Source organism: Staurois parvus, unplaced genomic scaffold (assembly GCF_062004578.1).
Source record: "Staurois parvus isolate SC_StPar_1 unplaced genomic scaffold, SC_StPar_1.0 ptg000030l, whole genome shotgun sequence".
Taxonomy (NCBI): domain Eukaryota; kingdom Metazoa; phylum Chordata; class Amphibia; order Anura; family Ranidae; genus Staurois; species Staurois parvus.
This window is the reverse complement of record NW_028317826.1, coordinates 5,729,760-5,752,743: the sequence shown is the minus strand read 5'-3', so window position 1 is coordinate 5,752,743 and position 22,984 is coordinate 5,729,760. Positions and strand designations below refer to the sequence as shown.

General features: G+C 42.4%; 1 protein-coding gene across 1 annotated transcript in view; it reads left to right on the top strand.

The window, feature by feature from the left end:
- Nucleotides 1–22,984, top strand: part of MAL2 (mal, T cell differentiation protein 2) — a 72,986-nt gene that overhangs the window by 32,794 nt on the left and 17,208 nt on the right. The window contains exon 2 of the mRNA XM_089659064.1: nucleotides 9,061–9,231. Coding sequence (XP_089515190.1) covers nucleotides 9,061–9,231 — 171 coding nt within the window. The remainder of the gene's footprint in view (nucleotides 1–9,060; nucleotides 9,232–22,984) is intronic.

Below are 22,984 nucleotides of genomic sequence, written 5' to 3'. Positions count from 1 at the left end.
CATCGGTCATGTGGAGTTGTACGTCTGCTCTGAGTATGACAGAATCTTATTCTGATCATAATTCACATTGGTGGATGTAGCTTTCGGTCTAAGAAAACTGCAATATTAAGATTATAATAAATCATTTATAACTTGGTCTATGCCATAAAGTCAGTTTTATAATGTTCTGTAATTCCCTCCTTATTGTGCTTTCACTGGATTTTCAATTCCAGTCATTTAAAAAAATGTTTTGACCAATAATGAAATTTGACCAAAAACTACATCCACCAATGTGAATTACCTATGTAATATGATCATAATAAGATTCTGTCAAACTCAGAGCAGACGTAGAACTCCACATGATTGATGACCCATGATCATGATTCATTGTTATTACATTTTCAATTTTGCACAATTTTCACGGTGAAATCTATTTTCCATACTTAAAAAGAACTCCGGGCAGAAAATGTATTCCAATATGTTCTTCACTAGGCTTTTGTCACTGAGAAATCCATTAAGCATGTTAAGAATTTCAGGTCTCAGTACACTCAACATCTGCATTATAAGACCGATGGCTGTTGTTCCCGCCAGGGGCAGACTGACCATTTGGAAACTTAGGCACTGTAGGGGGCCCCATGAGATGCCCCTTGTACCTTTTTTCATAGGCTTTTTTGAGTTTGGGCAAGGACACAGGGGCCCCATGATCCCCTATTGCCCGGGGGCCCCATAAGTTGTCAGTCTGCTCCTGGTTCCCGCTATCTTCCCAGCCACTGGTCTGGTCACTTCCCCATTGTAGTTCTTTACAGCAAGCGATGACGAAATTAGATCCCCGCTCACTGTAGTGAGTAGATCCAGGAGTCTCAGGCTCCTGGTCTTAGCTGCCCACTGTTGCAGCATCTCCTAGTCTGTCCCGGATCTCAACGCCTGTGAATGCTGGGCTGTGCAAATGAGCCAAATGCGATTACTAGTCCAGTTGTGACTGAGCATTGGGTGTGAAAAAATGTGGGCATGTCATGAGGACAATGTGGGAAAGCACACAAGCTCATTCACTGTAATAATTTCCATATATATTTATTACAGGTACTTGTATAGCGCTGTCAATTTACACAGATAGATAGATAGATATATATTCGCATTAACATCAGTTCCTAACCCTCAAGGAGCGTACATTCTAAGGTCCCTAACTCCCTTTCGAACATATACATTCTACTATTATTATTATTATTATTATTATACAGGATTTATACAGCACCAACAGTTTGCTCAGCGCTTTACAATATAACATGAGACAATACAGCAACAATACAGTACAATACAAGGGAGAAAGGAGGGCCCTGATCCTGGGAGCTTACAATCTAAGAGGGAACGGCTGGTGGAACAAAAGGTAATAACTGTGGAGGATGGACTGATAGGAGAAATAGAAGATGTGGTTATTAGAAAAACTACCAATCTAGACAGGATCCAATTAGCCTACCAGCATGTCTTTGGAGTGTGGGAGAAAACTGGAGTACCCGGAGGAAACCCACGTAGGCACATGTAGAACATGCAAACTTGAGCACAAGTACTTGTAAAAATACTTGGTATCGGTGCATCCCTAAACACTGCAGCAAGTCAAAAGATATCTGTGAACACAACCAAGAATTCCACAAGCGACAATCTTTACATGAGCCAAAATCTAAATGCAGGAGCCTGGGTGATGCCGGAACAAAGATGGTTCCATCCTTCTTATGAAAAGCAAATGAAGACATTGGCAGGGAGAGCAGTGTGATCTCTGGGAGAGGTAATACAAACAGGGCTGCTGTTAGAAACCACTGGGCCCCTTATAGCCAACCTGACACCCCCCACCCCCAAACCACAGGGCCCCAAACAGCCAACCTAACAGGCCCCCCCCCTCATACCCACAAAAATAATACAGTTTACTGTGCTTTAGTTATGAACAGTGAGTGAATGGAATGGAAGGGGCTGGTGTGTGTACACACACATATATATATATATATATATATATATATATATATATATATATATATATATATATATATATATATATATATATATATATATATATATATATATATATATATATACAGTCAGGTCCATAAATATTGGGACATCGACACAATTCTAACATTTTTGGCTCTATACACCACCACAATGGATTTGAAATGAAACGAACAAGATGTGCTTTAACTGCAGACTGTCAGCTTTAATTTGAGGGTATTTACATCCAAATCAGGTGAACGGTGTAGGAATTACAACAGTTTGCATATGTGCCTCCCACTTGTTAAGGGACCAAAAGTAATGGGACAATTGGCTTCTCAGCTGTTCCATGGCCAGGTGTGTGTATTCCCTCATTATCCCAATTACAATGAGCAGATAAAAGGTCCAGAGTTCATTTCAAGTGTGCTATTTGCATTTGGAATCTGTTGCTGTCAACTCTCAAAATGAGATCCAAAGAGCTGTCACTATTAGTGAAGCAAGTCATCATTGGGCTGAAAAAAACAAAACAAACCCATCAGAGAGATAGCAAAAACATTAGGCGTGGCCAAAACAACTATTTGGAACATTCTTAAAAAGAAGGAACGCACCGGTGAGCTCAGCAACACCAAAAGACCCGGAGGACCACGGAAAACAACTGTGGTGGATGACTGACGAATTCTTTCCCTGGTGAAGAAAACACCCTTCACAACAGTTGGCCAGATCAAGAACACTCTCCAGGAGGTAGGTATATGTGTGTCAAAGTCAACAATCAAGAGAAGACTTCACCAGAGTGAATACAGAGGGTTCACCACAAGATGTAAACCATTGGTGAGCCTCAAAAACAGGAAGGCCAGATTAGAGTTTGCCAAACGACATCTAAAAAAGCCTTCACAGTTCTGGAACAACATCCTATGGACAGATGAGACCAAGATCAACTTGTACCAGAGTGATAGGAAGAGAAGAGTATGGAGAAGGAAAGGAACTGCTCATGATCCTAAGCATACCACCTCATCAGTGAAGCATGGTGGTGGTAGTGTCATGGCGTGGGCATGTATGGCTGTCAATGGAACTGGTTCTCTTGTATTTATTGATGATGTGACTGCTGTCAAAAGCAGCAGGATTAATTCTGAAGTGTTTCGGGCAATATTATCTGCTCATATTCAGCCAAATGCTTCAGAACTCATTGGACGCCGCTTCACAGTGCAGATGGACAATGACCCAAAGCATACTGCAAAAGCAACCAATGAGTTTTTTAAGGGAAAGAAGTGGAATGTTATGCAATGGCCAAGTCAATCACCTGACCTGAATCCGATTGAGCATGCATTTCACTTGCTGAATACAAAACTGAAGGGAAAATGCCCCAAGAACAAGCAGGAACTGAAGACAGTTGCAGTAGAGGCCTGACAGAGCATCACCAGGGATGAAACCCAGTGTCTGGTGATGTCTATGCGTTCCAGACTTCAGGCTAAAATTGACTGCAAAGGATTTGCAACCAAGTATTAAAAAGTGAAAGTTTTATTTATGATTATTATTCTGTCCCATTACTTTTGGTCCCTTAACAAGTGGGAGGCACATATGCAAACTGTTGTAATTCCTACACCGTTCACCTGATTTGGATGTAAATACCCTCAAATTAAAGCTGACAGTCTGCAGTTAAAGCACATCTTGTTTGTTTCATTTCAAATCCATTGTGGTGGTGTATAGAGCCAAAAATGTTAGAATTGTGTCGATGTCCCAATATTTATGGACCTGACTGTATATATATACATACATTTCAGGAATGGAAGGGGCTGGTAAATTTACTAGAACCGATCCCCCTGTATGTTTCTCTCTGCAGCAGCTGAAAGCCAGCCGAGGGGGAGGGGGAGAAGAACCCAGCTTTCAGCTGCTGCAGGGAGAGCCATACATGGGATTGGTTCCAATAATCTCCCTGTTCACCCTTCCTGCCCACATCCGATTCACCCAACTGCCTGGGCCCCGTACAGGACGACTGGTGGTACCCCCTTATCCATTGCCCTGAGTACAAACCTGGAAGTGTTGTTTCATTAAACCTCAATCAGTGAATTCAGCTGGTCACTACAGACAAATCTCCCCAATCGGCGCCTTCATCATTCAAATGTCTAGGCTTTTATTCACATGGCCAGTACTTGGGGGAACCTGGAGCAGTATGCTCTCCAGAAAACAAAAACACTTTTAGCCCTTCTGTGAGACCCGAAACACAGCTTTTAATAAACAAATAACTTAAGTTACTTTTTTTGAAGATTTTCTTGTTTTTGTGAGCTTCACCATTATTCAAGCTAATTGTTATGAATTAATGTAATATTGGGTACTCGGGATCACCAGCCAGCCATATTGGTCTAAGCAAACAGTCCTTTTATTTTAAAAAAAAAAAAAAACTGGCTAACAGGTAACATCTTATCCTCAGCATTGAAAAACACTCAAAAATAGTCCATCAGTTTCTAGTACACAAACAGCTCAATTCACCGCCCATAGACTTGTACCTTTAAAGTTTTTTTGAAAGTTCCCGCCTGCCTCAGGGGTCCCAAAGCGGTCTCCACAGTTCAGCAACCGTGTCTCAGTTACAAGACCAAGTCCAAACTGCTCACTCAGCTGTGTTATGCTCTACTTCACCTCACCCATAGGTGCTGACTCTTTCCTGCTCCCTTTCAGACCTCCTCTGCAGACGGGTTAACCCTTTTGGGACCAAAGTTCCTGTAATCCGGGTTTGGAGGCTCTTTCCTACCAAAAGTCTCTCCAAGCCTCCAAATACAAGGTCCCCATTGAGAATTTACTAATCCAGAGAGCAATGTAAATCAGTCCTCTCCTCTCTGACCAGTCTACCCTGGAACCCCTCATGAGTAAGAACCCCTGAGTACTCAAATGGCGTTCCCATGATCCCGCTTAAAGGGACCACAATCCAAATAGTGGTGACATGTATCACCCATCCATAGTTAAAAAAAAAAAAAAAAAAAAAAAATTCCAGGCTGTGTGATGATGAGCAACCTTGGCTGTCTGATGCAATCATCACAAAAGGTAGACCAGAAACGGCTCAACAGTCCATCATGAATGGTGCTGCGAGACGACTCCACCTTACCAGCTGTTCATTGTCCGCTACCCCTCTCTGCCAATCCCAATCCCTCCTTTGCCTTCCGCTCACCCAACAAATTTAATTCAATTTACTAACCACTTACAAAGCTATTCACAACTGCCCCCAGCTACATCACTAACCTAGTCTCAAAATACCAACCTAATTGTTCTTTGTTCCTCCAAAGACCTTCTGCTTTCTAGCTCCTTTGTCACCTTTTTCCCATGCTTGTCTCCAGGATGTCTCCTGAGCCTCTCCCATCTCCTGGAACTCCCTACCCCAACTGCCTGACTATCTCTTGCTCTGTCCACTGTGACAGTATGAACGGCAAAGTGATGGATGGACGATATGTGTCACCTCGCATATGCTCATACCTGACCGTTTAGGTGGAGTCCACTCCGGGTTTTCGGGGCCATAGTTAAGCAGGTGGGTCCGGACCAGAGTTTAGGCTCCACTGATGACCACCAACAGGTGATATAAAAAGGGCAGGGCTGGAGCAAGGAGTTGCTTGTGGCCTGGGACTCGGAGAGGTATTCTGAGAGAGCTGTGTGTACTATACCTACAAGAAAAGGTTTGCTTTTGTTTTGTTTTGGGTGACAGGGAGAAGCCCTTCACCTCTGAGAGAGGAAACGTCTTCTGTTTAGTTAGTGCCTGGATGGCAAGGTTTTATTTTGATGTTTTGTTTTTTTTGATATTTTTGCAAACCTTTTAAATAAAAACTGACAACCAGTCAGATTTTGACGAAAGCCTGCTGTGCGGTCTACCTTTGTCCCAGGGAAGGAGATCCCCCACCTGAGCTAACCCCACACCGCCTTAAGCAATCCCTGAAAACTCTTCTTTTCAGAGAAGCCTATCCCACCTCCAGCTAACAACCGTATCCCCACTCTCTCCCCATCAGCTCTTCATCCACAGTTATTACCTTTTGGTATCACATGAGGTCGATGAATGAGGGTCGATTAATGTTACGGCTAAATGGTGAATGGATTGGGTTGTTGGCTATATACAGCATCACCACAGCTCCCTTTTTTTTTTCTTTTTTTTTTTTTTTTACCAACAAGCAATGAAAAGTAGCAACTTTTAAGAAAACAAGGGTGTGTTTTGGGTCCTTCCATTACAAATGGAGTCATCAGGAAGTGACCACACCACAATAACAAACAATAAATTTGGGATTATCAAATGCTTGGCAAATATGAAGCTTAATAGTGTACTTATATTGTAAATACATCAGTCACCCCTCCAACCCTCAATTATTATTCCTTTAACTGCAGTTTTCTCCATGTTTTTTGGTGTTCTGTTCGATCTCTTGGCAATACCCAGCACATACCAGACTTTTCAGGATGCATTGCTCAGGGCCTCAGTGGTCAATCACGAATCCTGGTGGTTTTGGTGGAATTTGTGCTGGGAGGGGGAATTTGGAAGTTTAACGGGTAAGATTTATTCTAGGAGGGAATATTGGGGGGGGGGGGGGGGGTGATTTGTGGTAGGAGGGTGGATTGGGGGGATTTGTGCTGGGAGGGACAATTTTGGAGGCGGCAGGGGGTGAGATGTTTTTCTAGGGAAATTGGGGGGGAACCCTTATTTGTCAATCCTCATTCGTCAATTCTCATTCGTCAACCCATATTTGTCAACCCTCATTCGTCAGCCCATATTAATCACCCTCATTCATCAGCCCTCATTCATCAGCCCTCATTCATCAACCTCATTCATCATCCCCATTCATCATCCCATATTCATCAACCCATATTCGTCAATCCTCATTCATCAACCCATATTCATCATCCCATATTAATCAACCCTTGTTCATCAACCCTTTTTTCATAATGACCACTTCTGGACACTTCTGAGTAAAACCAGCAGTAAATATGAGGCCGTAAGGGCTGCTTGGATAAATTCCAAGGCTCTCTGCAGCTCTAATAACCTTATATAATCTCCTACAGTTTGTAGACTAGTAAGTGATGGGGGAGCTATAGGTAAAACAACATTCTGCCAAAAGTATTTTCCACTTTTGCAGCCAAACTGGGAAAACCTACAGTACTTTATATATGTTACATGTCCCCTTTCACATTGCATAATGTAAGCAACATATTTAAAAAATTGCAGCTTATACAGGACCCTCCAGCAAGGAAAAATACAAGGTAGTTCTCTTTGTGTGTGAGGGGGCTGGACAGCTGCATTTGCTATATTTAACCCTTTCTGTACTGTGCAGGAAGATCTTGATTATCAATTAGAACTAGATTTGAACACTGTCCCAACAAAGGGTTAAAATGTAGAAACCGCCTTCCTGCATTGTGTGAACCGAGGATAGATTCAATGTATTGGGACAGATTCAATGTATGGCCGTGCTCACACTGGCATTAGAAACAGGCATATGGGGTGTGTTTTTGTTGTTCGAATGCCTAGTAAAGCAACCTACAATGGATAATAAGGACAGCGGACAGAGCTTTTTCACATTTGAAAAACATGCAGCATTTATGTCACTGGGTGGCAAGAACAAAGTCTGCGAGGAGTTGAAGTTTCTCAACTCCTTCCATTCATGTCTATAGCACCACGCCGTAAACGCCCCTGTGGTCTTTACAGTGCATTTGACAAGTGTTTATCAAATATCGGCGAAATAGGAGAAACAACACTGCCCGTTTTTTAATTAAAAAAAAAAAAAAAAATCACTTGAAGGGTGTCTGTGGTTCATTATTTAATGTGTGTTAAATACTTAAAAATGTCTCAATCCACGCCTCCATGGCATTTTGGGGGCTTAGTGTCTGTCAGTGTTTTATTATTTTCTGCAAGTGTGAACCTAACCTGACATGACAGCGCCTGAGAAACCTCTAAACAGTAAAAAATATTTCTACATAGAAATATTTAGGTATGCTGTGTGAATGGGAAGAAATAACCAACATATAGTGCGGTTTTCTCAAATTGGACAGAATTCCACAGAAGTGGAAATTCGCTGTAAAGCTAGGTTCACACCTATGCAGTTTGCGTTTGATCCATTTCTGCGTTGCATTTTTGCACATGCGTTTTTGACAAGTTTTTGCTGCATTTTTTTATGTGTTTTGCGGGTTTTTTTGTTTTTTTTTTTCGTTGCTAGACAAATTTAAAACACATCAAAAACGTGGCAAGAATGCACTACATGCTTTTCTGCAGCGTTTTCATTGCAGTCTATAAAGATATAAAACGCAACTTTTTGCATTTAAAAAAAAAAAAAGTCCCTGACCCTTTCCAAAACATGAACGTGTCCCATAGGAAATCATGTTAAACGGACTGTAATGCGTTTCTACAAAACGCTGTGGAAAATGCTTAGGTGTGAACCTGGGGTAAAGCGTACCTTCTGCTAATAGCTTTCATGATGAGTTGCAGCTCGTAAAATCGGGTAATGCAAGTCCCTCCACCAGTCACACCAATACCCTATCAGGGCCAGGTTGGGTGGGAGGGGATTTAGCTACTAGTTTGATTTTGGGGGGAAAAAGCTAGAGTAGCTTTTTTTTAGATAACTACAATACAGGTGCCTGAAGGGTGGTGGACATGACACTAAATGTCTTCAGCTTCACCCCAGGAACCCTCAAAATTCAAGAAGTTCTAATATGCAAAAGCAAAGATGCTGGATGGGTGCCCTGCATGTTGAGATGCCGTTGTGTTATGTAAAACTCTTACTTTCATTTATCCTATCACTGTAAGCTCTTCTGTTGCTGAAGGTTACAGTTTTAGATTGTATACAGTGAAGGATAGTTGGTCACTTACACTTCACCCCATCCATTCACAAAAAAATTGTATTCATTTCACACAAGGTGGTCTGTGATTGGATGGGGGGAGATTGTGACATTCATCCATCTTCCACCTCATCCAACCACAGAACGCCTTGAATTCTGTGAAAAAATGACACAATGTTTTGTGATTAAATCAGGTGGAGTGCGGGTAACCCACCATCCTAAACTGATATTTTATTTTGAAATACCTAATTAGAATATTGTGTCTACTGCATGTATTTATCATATTACTAAATTATGAAATACATTGTTTTGCAGATTTTTGGAGCCCTTGTCTGGATTTTGGTGGCAGCATCTAATGTACCAGTGCCGGTTGTACAAGGATGGGTGATGTTTGTATCAGTAACAGCATTTTTCTTCTCTCTTCTCTACCTGTGTGTGTTCCTGTGTGGCATGGCCAACATGATCCATACCAACTGGAACTTTGTGGTAAGTCATTCCTATTATCTACATTAGTGTTTCTAGTGATAATGGATAACACCAAAATATAATTAAAATGATACTGGATAGAGGACTTGAACTCAGAGTGAAGATTTGCTGTCTTATAGAGTACATCTGTAAATACTAATTTGTGCCTAAGCAGTACATTAGAATATATTCCTCCTGAAATATAGCAGTGTGCTTTTTTTACTTTCAGCCACATATCACATATCTATAATGTACAGCACTGAGCAAACCTTTTAGTGCTATATAAATACTGTATAATAATAATATCTGCAGTATTAGATCATATTAGTCTAACTGCTAATCTCAGGAGATTAGGAGAGAAATTTGGTGATTTCACTATTGTGCAGCTCATTGTTATGCTTGCTGGAGAGGAAGCTGTACCTGAGGATCCACTGCACAAGAATCTCCCTGCTTCTTCTTTATTCATTCATTCCCCCATCAGTAATCAGTTCAACAGATCACTGCTTATTGGGGGGTAGCTCTGAAAAAAGAAAGCAAAGCCCTGTCTCTACTAAGATGATCACCTTAAAGTAGTAATAAAGTCTACATTGTTTACCTTAAAGCATTTTCTGCATTCATAAAAAAGCCCCACTATCTGTCCTACCATTTGCCCCCCCATCATTGTCCCTAAACACTTACCTGGCTCCATGTCATCTCTCCAGTGCAGTCTCTAGCTCCAGTGCTGCTCCCCTCACCTTCTGCGTTCACAGGAGAAATTGAGGGCAGCCATAGGCTGTGAGGCTGGAGAGGGGCTGTGACTTACTGCCACTGTATGTATCTATGGGCACACACAGCTCAGCACAGGACCCAACAGGAACATGCATGTAGGGAGGCCTCATGGCTTGCTGCAGGAGTCACCCGAAGAAGGGGAGATGTGTGGACTGCAAAAAGAAAAGGAAAGCCGAGTTTCTGTGCATTATCTTTGCACAGAGCAGGTGTTGCCTCTTCTACTTTTTTTTTTTTGTTCTTAAAAAAATAACTTTATTGTCACTTTCACTTTAACAGTGCAGAACAAGACATGGTAAGTCCGCAATGGGGAAAGAGTCATTGCAAGGAGACCACAGGAAACACTAGTGTCTAGTCATTTGACCTCTGCTTGACTGTTTTGTGCACAGATGCCACAGTACAGGTTCTTTTTAAAGAGGATTAGTCATTTAAAAATATTTAAAATAAAAATATCTTTAATGAAAATGATACAATTTTTTTTTTTTTTTTTAATCTTTTTCACTTGCAAACATTTCCAAAGAAACATTTGATCTGACTCCCAGTCGCTGGCCTACAGAGTCCTTTAACACCTTAGCATTCTCTCTTTTCAAAAGGAAAAGGCCAATTACATGGACATTAATAAATTATATCATTTCATTTGTTGTTTTTTTTTTTTTTGTTTATGGATCCATTTGGTTTGCTGGTGGTTGTGGAATTGAATGTTTCTTGCATACTGGTTATAGTCTTCAGGGTATGTTCACCATAAACCCCTTTTCTCATTTTCCAATGTGTTTTACAACCGGTAAAAAAAAAACATTCAGCAGCCAGATTCAAAGAGCGTTTGTCCTATCGAGTCATACTTGTACCTGTTTGCGAAAGCTTAAATGGAATTAAAAACAGCTTATCTTTATTCTTACAAAAGAAAATTCTTAACATTCCACTATGTCAAGTAATATATGCCAAATCCAGTGAAAGTGATTAACTCCTACATATACTCAATGAAGTGACCGGCCTCAGGTAACACACAAAGTCCTGAATTTACACAGCATTTATCCTCTTCAAGAAGGCAGGGGGTGAGGAGCTGATGTCGCACACTGCACAGCCTAGAGCAGGGAGTCTGAGTGTAATACGAGACCTGAGTGGAGAGAATGGATACACCCCCTACATAGTCTCATAGTGAAACATGCACAGCTGAGGCTGTCAAATCACTGGCTGTGTGCTGGATAAGGTCGGGCGTCTCCCAGGATTGTCTGGGACTGTCAGAAATGACTCGTGCAGATAGCTGAGGAATGACAGGACAGACAGAAATTATACTAGGTGCTTTGGATTATGTTTGCGGCAAGTACACACCACAGAAGGGTATGCATTGATCATTTTTCATTTCAGGGGTTTACAACCGGTTTAGAGGATATCCAGTGGGGTGATGAAATTTAATATTTCATTTTTATTTGCTGTATTGGTTGTTGCCGGTTTAGTTTCCATTGTTGGAAGTGCTGCTTTCCTTTCCATATCAATGGCAATCCTATATTTCTAACAGTAACCCCAAACAATGATGTTTACATCACTTTTGTCAGTCATCTACAACTACATAGATCTTTGCATTTACCATCAGTGATTCTTGTGTTGTTTATAGTCTTTGTAGGATACAAGTGCTATCTATCCACATGCCAACCAATACACCCTCAAGTTCATTCATTTCTACTAGGCTTCAACACATACCTATAACACCATGTAATTGTGATGGCCACCAATGTTACATTTTCTTTAAAACCTAACTATAGCCATTTTTTTTTAACTTTTAAAGAGACAATAGAGTAGGGCTGGGATAGAGCCTCTGTATGGCTTGTATTGTGATCTGTATCCCCAATGGGGAGATTGGCCTTCACTTCCTGTTGGGACATGAATAAATAGAAAACTTCAGCAATATGGATACAAACTACAACAAAACACATTATCTCATTAAAACCAGCAAGGTCTAGAACATCTGTCAAGTTATTATTATTGTGTCTTCCTCTCCCGGTGACACCTGGTCCCCTCATTTCTTGTATTACTGTCATAGAGACTGGTAGTCAGCTGAAAACTCCCCAAAAGAGTCACATACATGGGCGGATTAACCATTTGGAAACTTGGGCACTGCCCAGGGTTAGTAGGGGGCCCCATGTGATGCCCCTGGTACCTTTTTCATAGGCTTTTTTGAGTTTGGGCAAGGACACAGGGGCCCCATGATCCCCTATTGCCCGGGGGCCCCATAAGTTGTCAGTCCGCCCCTGGTCACAAATACAAATAAAAACTTTACAGAAGTATTTATTGTATCTACCGTATTTTTCGCCCTATGAGACGCACCTGACCATAAGACGCACCTAGGTTTTAGAGGCAGAAAACAGGAAAAAAAAAATTCGGAACTAATGGACTGCAGACACAGTACAGGAGATGACCAGAGACTGCGGACAGCACAGGGATGACCAGAGACTGCGGACAGCACAGGGGTGACCAGAGACTGCGGACAGCACAGGGATGACCAGAGACTGCGGACAGCACAGGGATGACCAGAGACTGCGGACAGCACAGGGATGACCAGAGACTGCGGACAGCACAGGAGATGACTGCTGACCTTTGGGGAGGTGGGGAGCGGGTACCTGAATTTGACAGGTACCTGCTCTTACTTCCGTAGAGTTGTTCTTTGATCTTACCTGTTCCTCGATCCAGCCGCGCGCTGTCTTCCCGGCTTCTGTAATGGCGCTCGGCATGACAGCCGAGTGCCCAGTGCGCATGAGCGAGAAGCACTTGCGCTTTGTGATTGGTCCGGCGGCTTCTGGGATCTGTCATGTGTCCCAGGTACCGCCTTACCATTCACAAAAAGCACCGCTTCTTGCGCATGCGCACTGGGCACCCGGCTGTCATGCCCAGTGCCCACACTACAGAAGCCGGGAAGACAGCACGCCGCTGGATAGAGGAACAGGTAAGGTCCCGTTGCAGAGCTGAGCGGCCGGCCCGGTATTCTGACACGGCCACGGTGGAAATACCGGACCGGCCGCTCCATATTCGCCTTATAAGACGCACTGACATTTCCCCCCCAGTTTTGGGGAAGAAAAAGTGTGTCTTATACGGCGAAAAATACGGTAAGTCAATCCAAAAACTAAAAAAAGGATGATTGGAATTAGGCTTTAAACAACTCAGAACAGGAATAAACAATCATCTGATAAAACTATATTATCCAATGAAATAACTGACTCTCCAAACACCATTTAAAGGTCTGGCATTCATTGCTATGGTTTAACCCCTTATTGCTCTCAATCTATTTTATACATTTTCTCTGGCACAAGGATACATTAATATTCATTCTCCCCTTTGAGAACCAGAAAGTGACGCATTGGGAGCCAGCAGTCACGTGAAGGATTTTTTCTTTTCTGCTGGTTAACGACATGGACACATAAGATAACAGTTGCTTCTACAGACCAAACATTAAACTCCTCTAGGATCAGTGTTTTTGAAGCCAGTGTGCATGGATCCCAAGTGTCTGGTTCTCAGTCCCTGCTGTCAGTAACAGTCGGGGTTCCTAAATTACTATCAACAGCCAGAGTTATTTTCCAAACCAGGAATTACTATGTCCATAAAACGTTTGGCCAGGAAATGTGTTATTGTCAGAATCCCCAGATGTAAATAAATAAAAAAAAAAAATGAAAAGAAGTCTAATACAGGCAACACTTATAAAGATTAGAAGGTTACAATATATTTCATTTTTGCTTTGGGTTTAGATACGGTTTAAAACATTGACAAGAGGTTTTCACTTCTTCAACCATTGGAGCGCCTGTTTTCATAAAACTGTTCAACATGATACCAGCCTTGTACATAAAGTACTTGGAGCAGTCTTCCCATGTCAGGAATGACTCTACCTTTAGGAAAGGCTTCATTCTGCACCCTTTGCTGACTTGTCAAAGCCATTGGTACATTGTCTGAAGAGCTTATCAGTGTTATCAATCTGCAGCAATAACCTTTGAATATGTTCAAAGGTTTGGTATTTCAGCGTCACTTCCATGTGACTGAGTTAACTCTAGATATTTATAGTTGTATTTTTCATGTACAGTCGTGGCCAAAAATATTGGAACCCTTGCATTTCTGTCAGATGATGCACCACTTCACACAGAAACTTGTTGCAATTACAAAGTGTCATGGTATAGGGGCCCAGCCAATTATTAATTCCTGCTTAATGTCCCCAATTATTCCCTCATTAATCCCTCCTGGGAGCATCCTCCAATTAGTATTCTACTCCTGTGTGCCAAAGGCCCCTAGCTGTAATTAACGCGCCCCCTCCACAAAAGGTCCCAAATTCAATTAGTGTATTCTCCCCATTGTTATCCTGTTTACAGCTGTAAATCTAATTACTGTATTTCCTGTCCATTCCCTCCATTGTCCTCCAAATGTCCACAAACTCAATTAAGGCCTCCCCCCCCCCCCCCCCCCCCCCCATTGTCACCCTGCTAATGACCCCCCTCCACCTCTCGTCCTGCTCCGGGGGTTTGAGAGGTCAGTGCTGGTCTCTCCTGATCAGCCATTCTGCTGTGCAGCCACTGAGGGATCCAGCTGCAGCTGGACTCTAGTGGCCCAAACTCTGCCTGTGCCCCATTGGAGGAAGGGGGACCCCAGAAGCCACATCAGCTCTGCCTGAGCTTACCACACCAGCTCTGCCTGAGACGCTGCCAGCTCTATCTGGGACTATCACATCAGCTCTGCATGAGTGTATGCTTCTCCTGTGTTATCTGACCTGTTTATGAACTGCCTCTTACCTCCCTGTTGGATTACAAACTGCTGTAGAGACTTTTACTTTGCCCACCGGGGCTGAATTACAAAGTATTTTGGGCTCTCTCTCTGCACTACTCCCCATTGAGTGACTGTTGTCTGTTTCAATAAAGCTTTAAGTATTTGCCATCTGCCTTGTGTGTTCTGCCCCGCTAACCCTCCATCACACAAATGTTTAGGCATTTTTGTGTTTACTTCTTTTGTTTATCTCAAAGAAGCGGAGACACAAAAAAACAAATCTGACACATTCCACGCAAAGCTCCAAAAATGGACTGGGCAACGTTATTGGCACCTTCACAAAACTAAGAAATAATTGCATTCCAAGTTTGTGATGCTCCTGTAATTTGTAATTTAAACTCACCTGTATCAATTAACAGATCTTAATGTTCCTGTGTCCACTGTGCGCAACATTGTCAAGAAGTTTACAACCCAAGGCACTGTAGCTAATCCCCCTGGACATGGACGAAAGATAAAAACTTGATCAAAGGTTGCAAATAAGGAATTTTCAAATGGTGGATAAAGAACCTCAATCAGCTTCCAGACAAATTCAAGCTGGCCTTCAGGCACAGGGTACAACTGTGTCAGCTTGCACTATACGTCACAATCTGAATAAAAAGGGATGCTATGGTAGGAGTTCCCCACTGCTAACACAGAAACATAAAAAAGCCAGATTGGAGTTTGTAAAATCTTACCTGAGGAAGTCAAAATCCTTTTGGGAGACTGTCTCAGATGAAACAAAACTACAGCTTTTTGGTAAAGCCCATCATTCTACTGTTTTCAGAAAAAATAAATGAGGCCTCCAAAGAAAAGAATACAGTCCCTACAGTCAAACATGATGGAGGTTCACTGATGTTTTGGGGTTGCTTTGCTGCTTTGGGCACTGGATGTCTTGACCATGTGCATGGCATTATGAAATCTGAAGGCTACCAGAGAATTCTGGGGTGCAATGTAGAGCCCAGTGGCAGAAAGTTGGGTCTCTGTCAGAGGTCATGGATCTTACAGCAGGGCAATGACCTAAAGCACACATCACAAAAGCACCCAGAAATGGTTTCAGACAAAGCGCTGGAGAGTACTGAACTGGCCAGCAATGAGTCCAGATCATCCAGAGCACCTATGGAGAGATCTCAAAACAGCAGCTGGTAAAAGGAACCCTTCCAATGTGCAAAACTTGGAGCAGTTGGTCCAAAATTCCAATAGAGAGGTGGAAGAAACTCATTGATGGTCACAGGAAGTGATTTGATTTCAGCTATTTTTTCCAAATTTTGCCAATAATTTTGTCCAGTCCATTTTTGGGGTTTTGTGAGGACTGTCAGATTTGGCTTTTAGTTTCTCCACTTTTTTGTGTCATACCCAGGGGCGGACTGACCATTTGGAAACTCGGGCACTGCCCGAGGGCCTGGGTAAGTAGGGGGCCCCATGAGATGCCCCTGGTACTTTTTTTTTTTTTTCACATAGGCTTTTTTGAGTTTGGGCAAGGACACAGGGGCCCCATGATCCCCTATTGCCCGGGGGCCCCATGAGTTGTCAGTCCGCCCCTGGTCATACCAATAAAAACAAAACAACTAAACATGAGAATACCTAAACATTTGTAATCGCAACAACTTTCTTGGCGAAGTGGTGAATTATCTGACAGAAATTCAGGGGTGGCAATATTTTTGGCTATGACTGTGTATAACAGATCATCACAGCATATACATTAAAGTTACCCTGTTGGTACAAACACAAATGTAAAACAGTGTGATCCCTACAAAGGAGGGAGTTCATACTTCCCTCTCCAGACCTCTCCCACACCACTCAGCTGGGTAGTACTGCAGAAATACGAGTGAAGAATAATTAGCATCTGACACATTTTAAGGTACCTATAGTGTTATGGAGCCCGGCAGGAGGAACCACAGATTACAGCAGCATCCAGGACGCCGACACTTCTAGAAGATTCTTTAGGCAACTCTCTCTTTAATACAATGCAGATCAGCTGTCAGAGCTAATTAGAACTGTTGTCTTTGCATGGAGCACATTGTTTTTTAAAATTTTATTTCATTTGTTTTATTAAATTTGTTTTAGAATTATATTCTAGTGGTATCGGCTCTTTAAACTGCTAACTCCAGTTTTGTAAACTGTAATGTACACCGTCCTGTTACTTACTAGGTATAACCAGTTACGCTGTGACTCGTTGACCTTGGAGACCAGTGCCGGAGACCAGTGCCTGACCCAAGTGCTATGCATGGTCTCCTACTATACCCCAGCTAGACTGAGTTGGGCCAAAGCTGGCTGACCATGTATTTCTCCAATGCCCTGATGACACAAGTGGTGCCGGTAGTAATGATTTCTGCCCATCTAAACAGATCCCAGCAGAATAACATAATCCGCTACTGCCGGGAACATGGAGCAAACCCAGAAGTCAGTTTATATCTGGACTTCCATAGCATGGTTTCAATGATTTTATTTGTAGATTTGGAGGAAAGCTATGATCACAGCAAACACTGTCTGGCAGGGCAGAATGTTTTACTTCTGTTGCATTCAGGGCCATACTGCCAAGGAGGAGAATTGAGGTAGCACTAATTTTAGTCTTAGTAGGGGGCAGCACCATGGCCGGAACATCATTACCAGACATTCCCTCTACACTGCATGTTTAGCCCTATGTATGTTCAACCCCTGAGAAGCACAGCGTCACTGGTTGCTATGGTGTAGGCTGCCTGCATCCTAGCAACCAATGACAATATGCAGCCCTGCTGCCAGTATCCTAGCAACCCATGATGCTGCCCAGGCACCAGCGTCCTAACAACCAACGGGGGGGGGGGGGGGGCATTGAGTGTGTTTTGTGGCCAAAACTTTTGCCTTGGGCAGCAACTGTGCCCAGATGCAGGTGAGTGCACATGGGCATATTAAAATATGCCTGTTAATGCTTTACATTTCTGCCAGGAGCTTGCAGAAAAATCTAACATAAACAATTCTTGATCTGGTGCGTATTTACACTTGTTTATGAGTGTATGTATGCACAATCATGCATGATTACGTGCAGCATGTTTTCCCTGTGCCTGTGTGGGTTTCCTCCCACACTCCAAAGACATGCTGGTAGGTTAATTGGTTCCTGTCTACATTGTCCCTAACAGAGGCGGACTGACAACTGATAGGGCACCTGGGCGATAGGGGATCATGGGGCCCCTGTGTCCTTGCCCAAACTCAAAAAACCTATGAAAAAGGTACCAGGGGCATCTCATGGGGCCCCCTACTGACCCCAGGGCCTCGGGCAGTGCCCGAGTTTCCAAATGGTCAGTCCAGCCCTGGTCCCTAATATGTGTATGTTTGAATGGGAGTTAGGGACTTTAGATTGTACTCCCCTGGAGGGTTAGGGACTGATGTGAAAGTAATATATATATTAGTACCTGTAATAAATGAAAAATTTATGTACATACATTCATTCTATTGGCTAGAACATTAATTTTGTTCTAGCCAGCATTTATGTGCATATGTGTAGATTATGCCAGTATGCTTCTCTCTGAATGCAGATTTTGGGCATTTTTTGCCCCTAAATGATGCTCTAAAAACACTGCAATGTATTAGCATAGGCTAATACTGATCTATGTTTAGAGGCATGAAAACTTCTAAAAGAGGCATTTTTGTTTGCTCATCTGCATGTAGTCTTACAGGTCTTGTCCTTTCCTCTAACCTGTGGCTAGACAGTGAATAGAAAAGTAGAATACTGATTAGCTTATCTCTCTGACAATCTACTATCAGCGTGCTCCTTGTAAGTACATAACCAGCACAGCTGACTGTCTCCTTCTGTTGCTTTTTACTCTCCCAGTCTGAGCTCTGCTGTTCAGGGGATTTTGGTAGGCTGATAGCACATTAAACTCCGGTACTTACAATGCTTGCATTAAAAAAAAAATACATTTAGGGCCCATTACACTGTTCTAATGCATTAGAACATGTGCATTAACATTCATTATTCCGCACATTAAGGTGCTTTGCATTAAGGTAACCCATTCAATTAAATAGTCTGCCCAGTGCACCAAAACACACCAAAAGAGGTACATACAGTATATACCTGTAATTTTTTTCATAAAGGAGTGGACCATAGCACATGGTAACCATGTACTGTGGTGCATTACAACTAATGTCCATTGGAAAGGTGCTTTGGGCTGCCATTCAGAATGGATTGCAACCAGGTGTGGACTGACAACTCATGGGGCCCCCGGGCAATAGGGGATCATGGGGCCACTGTGTCCTTGCTCAAACTTAAAAAAGCCTATGAAAAAGGTACCAGGGGCATCTCATGGGGCCCCCTAGTGACCCCGGGCCCTCGGGCAGTGCCTGAGTTTCCAAATGGTCACTCCGCCCCTGATTGCAACACATCGCAAGAATGTAAATAACACGGTGATATGAACAGGTCCTGACGCTGTTTTAATAAATTCTGTAAACAATAATTTGTGCCTGGAGTTCAATGTAAAAATAAATAAGTATACAGGAATGCTCCATTATCAAACTTTTACTGCTCACAACAACATAACCTTCGTTTTAAAACACAACTTAAAAAGTAGTTGAGGGTTTAATGACAATTGCTATTTCTGTTTTTTTGCCTCTCCCCATTTTGCGAGGATAGCAGCTGGCAGTTGTGAAAGGTGATGGGAGATTGTGGTATAGGCGGGAACATGTTACGAGAGATGGACTCATTCTGGACACACCTCATTGGTGGCCACTTCACATTATTTAAACTGTCTGCTCGGTTGGCAAAATGTGCGGGTTCCACCCTAAGGTTCAGCATGATGACTAAGCAAAGGCTGAACTCCTGGAATAAATGTAATGCCTCTATCATATATTTTGGCCTTTTTATAAATAATTTTTAAGGATTTATGTGAAATATACTTATTTCAACTCCCAATTTAAAACTCATTGGGGACTAAATTGTCCTCTTATGGGTTCCAGGCAGCCATCACAGGGGAGCCAGCTCAGCTTATCACTATTTGCATTTGTTTACCAGAACATTTTTAAAAAGACACTAGGGTTGATTTACTAAAACTGTAGAGTAGAGAATCTGGTGCAGCTGTGCATGGTAGCCAATCCGCTTCTAATTAAACCAGAACTCCATGCAAAAACTTCTTTACATGTCCATGTTGCCGATTTCCTACCTCCACAGAATATGCCATCCACCTTCTGGTTCACTCAGTAGTTGCTCTAAAATGGCCTATTCATTTTCAAATTTATACAGTTAATTCTCTTTGGTTTCCTGTTTGTAAGACTGGTGGCTGCTATGCCTCCTATTCCCTCAGCCACTGGTCTTGGTAAGCAAATGAAATGTCCCCTGTTCAAAAGTCTGCATCCCCTTAGTTCTTAATGCTGTGTAGTGCCCCCTTTAGCATCAACAACAGTGTGCAGTCTTTTGTAATAGTTGTCTGAGGCCCCGAATTCTTGCAAGCGGTATAGCTGTCATTTGTCATGGCAAAATGCCTCCAGGTTATACATAGTCTTTCATCATCTTGCATGAACCACACGTTTGAGATCTCCCCAGAGTGGCTCGATGATATTAAGGTCAGGAGACTGTGATGGCCACTCCAGATTCTTCACCTTTTTCTGCTGTAACCACTGAAGGGTCAACTTGGCTTTATGCTTAGGATCATTGTTGTGCTGAAAAGTTTAAGAGCGTCCCATGCACAGCTTCCGTGCTAAAGAATGCAAATTGTTTGCCAGTATCTGCTGATAACATGCCACATTCATCTTGACATCAATTTTCAAAGGTTCCCCAAGATTAGAGCTCACCCCCCCCCCCAAAAACCTCAGTGGGCCACCACCATGCTTCACAGTGGGGAGGGTATTCTTGTCACTACAGACCTTGTTGACCCCATCTGGATTAACAAGACCAAAAGCTTAATTTTGGTCTTGTCACTTCAGATTACAGTGTCAGAAGCTGTGAGGCATGTCAAGGTGGTGTTGGGCATATTGTAACCAAGCTTTTTATTGGCATTGGTGCAGAAAAAGCTTCTTTCTGGTAACTCGAACATGCAACTCATTTTTGTTCAGGTATCGTCATATTGTGCTTCTTGAAACAACCCCATCATCTTTTTCCAGAGCAGCCTGTGCTCCTGAGGTTACCTGTGAATATTTTTGTATCCCAAACCATTCTCCTTGCAGTTGTGGCTGCATGATTAGTCATATTTTCAGCATCACTGCCAAAATTTCACTCTGTCAGGGTGTACAAACTTTTGAGCAAAACTGTAGCTCTATTTATATTTGAAAGCTTTATAGTGCTCCTGGAAGACCGCTATTGCTGTTTTTCCAGGAGCCTGACGCTGAGACCGAACATAGGGTGGTACACCCATTCTACAACATGCATTATTAGTGGGGGAGGGGGCACAGTTCCAAATCCTTGCCCTGGGTGCTGGATGAACCTGTCCTGGTACAGACAACTATGATCCTTTTGAGCTCTGCATCATGAACAGGAGAGTTGCTGTAGCTTCTATGCCTGCTCCTCTCTTCCTCCTGCCAATCATAAAAACCTTGGTGCTATGTGAACAAATTCACAAAATACAAAGGCTTCTGTGAATGAGCAGCAGTGGGGCAGGCATAGGCAGTGTCTTTCAAGTAGAGCAATAAACCTGTCAAATGTACATAATAGAGATAAGCCCAGGAGATGTTATGCAGCTCCTTGGACTTAACTCATAGTGCATCTTCACTTTTTACAAAGTTCCTGGAGTTCAGCTTTAAATATCTCTCTTGCACATTCTGTTCAGCTCCTACCCTTCTTGTCTGCACTGGAAGTGAAGTTTATCTGTCAATATCCTCCTCTCTCTTAGCCCATACTGCTTGGAAATTCAGCTGTCCATCTCCTCCTCTTTCTGCCTGTACTACCTGTGAAGTTTGTACATTTACATCCTTCTCAGCCTATACTGGCTGTAAAGTTCTCTTTAGATACAGTATATTGCTTGTCGTATTCCACTCTTAGTCACCACCACCTTTTTCTGCACATACTGCTTGTGAAAGTCCTCTATCAGTTACATTCTCTTCCAGGTTTTTTTTGTCAGTTTAACCACTTCCAGTCCGGACACTTTTACCCCCTTCCTGTCCAGGGCAATTTTCAGCTTTCAGCGCTATCACACTTTGAATGACAATTGCGCCGTCATGCAACACTGTACCCATATGAATTTTTTACCATTTTTTTGAGACAGATAAAACATTATTTTGGTGGTATTTATTCACCGCTGGGATTTTAATTTTTTTTGCTATGCAAAGGAAAATGTCCAAAAATTTTGAAAAAAGTGTTTTTCTTATAAAATTTTGCAAATAATATTTAATCATAAATCTTGGCCAAAATTTATTCTGTTATCTTTTTAGTAAAAAAAAAAAAAGATAAATTGGTTTATAAACAAAAATTATAATTTTTAAACTTTTTTTTTTTTTTACATTTTTATTTTTTTTTTATATTTTATTTTATTTTTTTTACATACTGTCACCCTAGCAGAACAGTGTCACCATGGTGACACTGTACTACATTTGGGGGGTGATGAATATATATATATATTTTTTTTACACTGATTGCTTTTACACCCATATAGGATGTAAAAGCAATCATTTCTCCTTCTCTCTAGCTGTATTCTTGCAGCCATTGAGAAATACTGAGTGAGCTGTGATTGGTCACAGCTTGTCACATGGTACAAGGCTGCTGTGAATAACTTCGTACCATGTGACCTCTGTGATCATTCACAGATTTCACATGTAGTAAGCAATGATGTCACAAGGGACCTCTTGCTTACTACTTTGCATGTGATCACTAATTGGCCAATCAGTGATCACATGATCGGGACCTCGTACAGAGGTCCCGTCCAATGATTGGTGTTTCACTGTGTCCGGAGGACACAGCGGGCACCGGATCGCAGTGCTGCACGCTCCCGGGGAGCAAGCACAAGCAGGATGCGGGGAGGCAGTTTATAAACAGCCACCCGACCCTGCACTGCCACCGTCCGGCCGTTTATATACGCCGGTCGGGAAGTGGTTAATTGAACAAGCTGAAGTTAGAAGCTGATTGGCTACCATGCACAGCTGCACCAGATTTTGCACTCTCCAGTTTTAGTAAATCATCCCCACTGTCTGCTAGTGAAGTTCAGACACCACCTCTCTCTACACATACTGCCTAGAACTTTAATCTCTCCATTAGTTACTGTATTTTAACCTCTCTACTGCCTGGCAAGTTCTTCTGTCAGATTTCTTCTCGGTCAAAAGTTATTTAGTTGGAGGCCTTGTT